This window comes from Anolis carolinensis, chromosome 2 (assembly GCF_035594765.1).
Source record: "Anolis carolinensis isolate JA03-04 chromosome 2, rAnoCar3.1.pri, whole genome shotgun sequence".
NCBI lineage: Eukaryota > Metazoa > Chordata > Lepidosauria > Squamata > Dactyloidae > Anolis > Anolis carolinensis.
Window position 1 is genome coordinate 163,964,345 of NC_085842.1, and position 5,211 is coordinate 163,969,555.

General features: G+C 52.0%; 1 protein-coding gene across 1 annotated transcript; it reads left to right on the plus strand.

The window, feature by feature from the left end:
• The first annotated feature begins 750 nt into the window (after nt 1-750).
• Nucleotides 751-4,208, plus strand: nog (noggin). The gene has a single exon (XM_008114373.3). It carries the CDS (start codon nt 1,503-1,505, stop codon nt 2,208-2,210), a length of 708 nt encoding a protein of 235 aa, XP_008112580.1. The 5' UTR covers nt 751-1,502; the 3' UTR covers nt 2,211-4,208.
• The last annotated feature ends 1,003 nt before the right edge of the window (nt 4,209-5,211 follow it).

The following is a 5,211-nucleotide window of genomic DNA, read 5'->3' on the forward strand; positions in this document are numbered from 1 at the left end:
TATAAGATCCCATATTACACCGATTCTGAAACAACTGCATTGGCTACCAATAGAACATCGGATCTCCTACAAGATACTGATCCTAACATTTAAAGCTCAAAATGGCCAAGGACCATTATATCTTAGGGACCGCCTCATTCCTTTTATTCATCAATGGTCACCTTGATCCTCCCAGGAAAATCTCCTATACGTACCGGGCCCTAGGGAGGTACGCCTGGAAGCTACAAGCCTTTTCGACCTATGCTCCAATTCTGCGGAACTCATTGCCTCCATATGTTAGAGCAATGTCGGAGTTGCGACCTTTTGGAAAAGCACTCAAGACTTGGCTGTTTGGTTGTGCATTTAAGTAAATCAGATCTAATTTGCCAAATAGTCACTGTTGAATGTTTTTAGGTTGAATGTTTTTATATTGTGGAATGATATTTTAAATTGTAAGTCGCTCAGAGCACTCTGGTGGAGAGCGACTAATTAAGAAATAAAGTGAAGTGAAGTCATGCCGGCCACATGACCTTGGAGGTGTCTACGGACAACGCCGGCTCTTCGGCTTAGAAACGGAGATGAACACCAACCCCCAGAGTCAGACATGACTGGTCTTAACGTCAGGGGAAACCTTTACCTTTTTAGAGCAAATGAAGCCTGTGCATTCTATGGCCAGGGTAGAGCCAGCCAGAGCTTGCCAACGGGAGACGCCTGCCCTGCGGGGCCAGGTCCAGCAGAGGGCGCGCTGCTCCAGCCTGCCTCCGCTCCCGGGCCGAGGAGGCGCCCTGGCTGCCTTGCCTGCAGCAGGAGAACTTCTCGGGCCGGACGCCAGGCAGAATTATTACATCACGGCGCGGGGAGTGTGCCTGCGCGGAGCCGCTCAAATAAAGGCAGGTAGCCGGGCGAGCAGGGAGGGGGGAAAGAGAGCCGGAGGAGGAGACAGGAGAGAGAGAGAGAGAGAGAGAGGGCGGGAGGAGGAGGAGGCGGCGAGCAAACCCAGCGCGCACATGGAGCGAGGAGGAGACGCGCTGCAAGGTTGCAAGGACCGGCTGGGAAGGAGCTGCTGCGCCCGAGTGCTATAAAAGCGACCTCCCAAGGCTCAGTCTGGGGGAAACTTGGGAGCGAGGGATGCCTTTTCGCCTCTTTCGGGTGGAACCAGTGACAAACAGAGGCAAAGCTGCAGCAGGACTTTGCTGGTGAGAGAGAGAGAGAGAGCGAAAGAACTCCCTTCCCATCCTCCTCCCATCTCTCGTCTCTTTTCCTTTCTGGAGTCGTCGGTTTCCATAGCGATGGAGCGGCAAGCGCAGGAAATTTAAAGGCGAGGGGGATCTTGGCGGAGCAGACTCGCTGGTGCCGGCGGCGGAGAGGGCGCTTGGAGCGAGCGAGCGAGCGAGGAAGGAAGGAGGGTTTTCTTCCCCGCGAGAGAGGGATTGCACACCCACGTTGGCCGCGGGGGAGAGCGGGAGCCTTTCCTGGGATGCTGGGCTGAAGGAGCCCTCCTCGCCGGCTTTCTCCCCGCCAGGATGCCTCCCTGGCTGGTGGCCCTGTGCGCGCTGGCGGCCTCGGTGGCGCTGCGGGCGGAGCGGGGCCAGTGCCAGCACTACCTGCACATCCGCCCCGCGCCCAGCGACAACCTGCCCTTGGTGGACCTCATCGAGCACCCGGACCCGCTCTTCGACCCCAAGGAGAAGGACCTCAACGACACCCTCCTCCGGGGCCTGCTGGGCAGCCACTTCGACCCGGCGTTCATGGCGGCGGCGCTGCCCAACGAGGAGCGGCCCAACGGAGGAGGCGGCGAGGACTTGGCCGAGATGGACCTCCTCCTGCGGCAGCGACCCTCGGGAGCCATGCCCGGGGAGATCAAGGGCCTGGACTTCTACGACCCCGCCGGGGGAGGAGGCGGAGGGGGCGGCCCGGCCTCCAGCAAGAAGCACCACCGGCTCAGCAAGAAGCTGCGGAGGAAGCTCCAGCTCTGGCTCTGGTCGCAGACCTTCTGCCCGGTGCTCTACACCTGGAACGACCTGGGCAGCCGCTTCTGGCCGCGCTACGTCAAGGTGGGCAGCTGCTTCAGCAAGCGCTCCTGCTCCGTCCCCGAGGGCATGCTCTGCAAGCCCGCCAAGTCCGCGCATCTCACCATCCTCCGGTGGCGCTGCCAACGGCGGGGCGGGCAGCGCTGCGCCTGGATCCCCATCCAGTACCCCATCATCTCCGAGTGCAAGTGCTCCTGCTAGGAAGGCACCTCTCCCTTCCACTCCTGCAGGCCCTGCCCCAAGAAGCTCCCTCAGTCACTGACTCCCGTATGCTTTGGAGAGGGACAGCTTGGCTTGGGAAACGCTCCACTGCCATTGGAGGCAGGTGGGCATCCTAGCAGTTGTTCAGTCATCCGCCTCCTTCGCCGTCTGGTCCAGCTGGATCTACACTGGCTTGGGTGAACCCATGGGTTTTACACTACACCCTTTGAACCGCGTTATAGACCAGGCACGGGCAAACTTCAGCCAACACTCCAGGTGTTTTGGACTTCAACTTTCACCATTCCTCACAGCCTCAGGCCCTTTCCTTTTCCTGCGCATAGCAGTATTGGGTTGCTGTGAATCTTTCTGACTGTATGACCATGTTCCAGTTTCAGTCATACAGCCTGAAAGACTCACAATAAGTGATTCCAACCACGAAAGCCTTTGACTATAGCAGTATTCACAGTAGGAGTAATATTTGCCAGCCTTTGGTCCTCCCAGTCTTTTGGACTCCAGCTCCCAGAATTCCTGACAGTTGGCTAAGCACTCTAGGATAGTGGTTCTCAACCAGACGTTTTTGGCCTACAACTTCCAGAAATCCCAGCCACTTTGCCAGCGGTTAAGATTTCTAGGAGTTGAAGGCCAAAAACATCTGGGGATCCACTGGTTGAGAACCACTGCACTATACCATGCCAACACTTCTATGCATGTCCATACACATAGGACTTATCCTGCTCCTGTTACATTTGGTGGTGCTTGTGTTTGAGTAACCAAGCTTGATTCAAAATAACTGGGGTTAACTTTGGAGGACAGACAGAGGACCCGAGGTTGAGAACCACTGTTTTCGGAGCTGAAGTCTCAAAAACCTGTAAGACCAAAGGTTGGGAAGCACTGATCTAAGAGATGGTTTAGTATTACGAAAGGCTCGGGAAATCACCAGAGTTTCACTGGAACAAAGTATGGACCAATACTGTCTACATCATTGGTTCTCAACCTGTGGGTCTCCAGGTGTTTTGGCCTACAACTCCCAGAAATCCCAGCCAGTTTGCCAGCTGTTGTTATTTCTGGGAGTTGAAGGCCAAAACATCTGGGGACCCACAGGTTTAGAACCACTGGTCTTCATGGAAAAGGAAAGGGCCTGAAGCTGTTAGGAATGGTGGCAGTTGAAGTCCAAACACCTAGAGGGCCAAAGTTTGCCCATGCCTGGTACAGACTTACTGACTCTGGGTCTACTGACCATGTAATGCAGTTCAGACTGCATTTATATGGCCAGTGTAGATCCAGATTGCAGTTGTCAAGATTCCACCGCATTTGAACCATGGCTCTTCCAACTGATGCCAAACTTGCCTTCATTCAATAGCGATGCACCTCTTGTCATGCAGAGAAGAATGTAACTTTGCAAGCTGGAAGGGTGTGCGGTTGTGATTGCACATGGATGGATGGTCTAATAATCCACCATCTCTTGATTTCCTTTCGAACTTTGTCAGTGTCACAGCATCCTCGGCTACTGTATTTTGGACAGGAATTTGCCTCGGACGTCCCATTCCCTTCCTCCCCTTTAATTTATATTTCAGGACAAAAAGAAGAAGTATGGGGGGACATTCCCAATCAACCAGGACAATAAACCCCACTGGTTTGTGAAAGGTTGTTTTTTGTTTTGTTTTTTAAAGAAGCGTGAACTTTTGGTAAGAAAAAGACACCTTTTTTATATATATAAAGAGATTAAGATATTTTCCATTCTTCGGAAAATGTGTGCTTGAGTCGCGTGTGGATTTTTTATGGACTTCCAAGATATTATTATTGTTATTGTTATTATAATAAAAAAGCTTAGGACACGATGTTATTGTATATAGTGAACTTCTCTTTTTTCCCTTTTTTTTGTTTTGGAATGTCTTTAAATTCTCTGTAAATGGAAGAGAGTCTGCTATTTATTCTTTATATTCATTCCCCTGTAGTCGGAAAGTTGAGTTCGGAATTAAAGTCGACCACTAAACCGAGCCCCGTGGATTTTTGTTTGGTGTGGGCCTGGGAATCACTGGCCACAGAAACCACCAAAGGGGCCCTGACTGGTATTGGGATGAATCTGCTGTTCACACCTTTTTGGGTGCATCGACTGTAGAATTAATGTAGTTTGACAGCACTTTAACTGCCATGGGTTGTGTCAGAAGTGACTTGACAACAAGCTGCAAGTCACTTCTGGTATGAGAGAATTGGCTGTCTACAGAGATATTGCCCAGGGTATGCCCGAATGTGTTGCTGGAAGCTTTCTGTTGTCCCCGTCTCACGGATTTGAGCTGACAACCCTAACTGCCATGGGTCAATACTATGGAATTCTGGGAGTTGTAGTTTTATATGGTCTAGACTAGAACTTTATCTGCCACAGAGTGCTGGTGCCATACCAAACTTCAGTTCCCACGATTCCCTATATTGGGCCATGGCAGTTAAACTACTGTCAGGCTACATTAATCCTAAACCGTAGATGCACCCCTAAAGTGATGCTTGTTGGGGAAGGGGGGAATAAAGCCAGTTAGTCATCCCTCCTTAAGGCCTGCCTGCATATTGTATTCTGTATTGTAGAATGAATGCAGTTTGATACAAACTGCCATGGCTCAATGCCATGGAATCCTTGGTGTTGTAGTTTAATAGTCTTCGATAGAGAAGATTAATTACCTTGCAAACTCCTAGTATTCCATAGTACTGAGCCACAGCGGTTAAAGTGCTGCCAAACTGCATTCATTCCACAGTGGAGATGCATCCAAGCAGAGCACACTACTATTGAAAAAGCAGCTTGGTTTTGCACGAGGGGATCTCCCAAAAGTTTTTGAAGAGACGGCAGGACCAGGCGCTGGTTTGGCTTGGCAATGTGGCTGACTGATGTCTTCCCCCCCCCTCCCCAAATGCCACCCCCGGCTGGGAGTGGGTTGGCTGCCAGCCCTCCTGGAGAGGCGCCTGGTGGCTCGGGGAGGCTGAGGCGGGGCAGGCGGAGGAGCTGTCGCTTTGA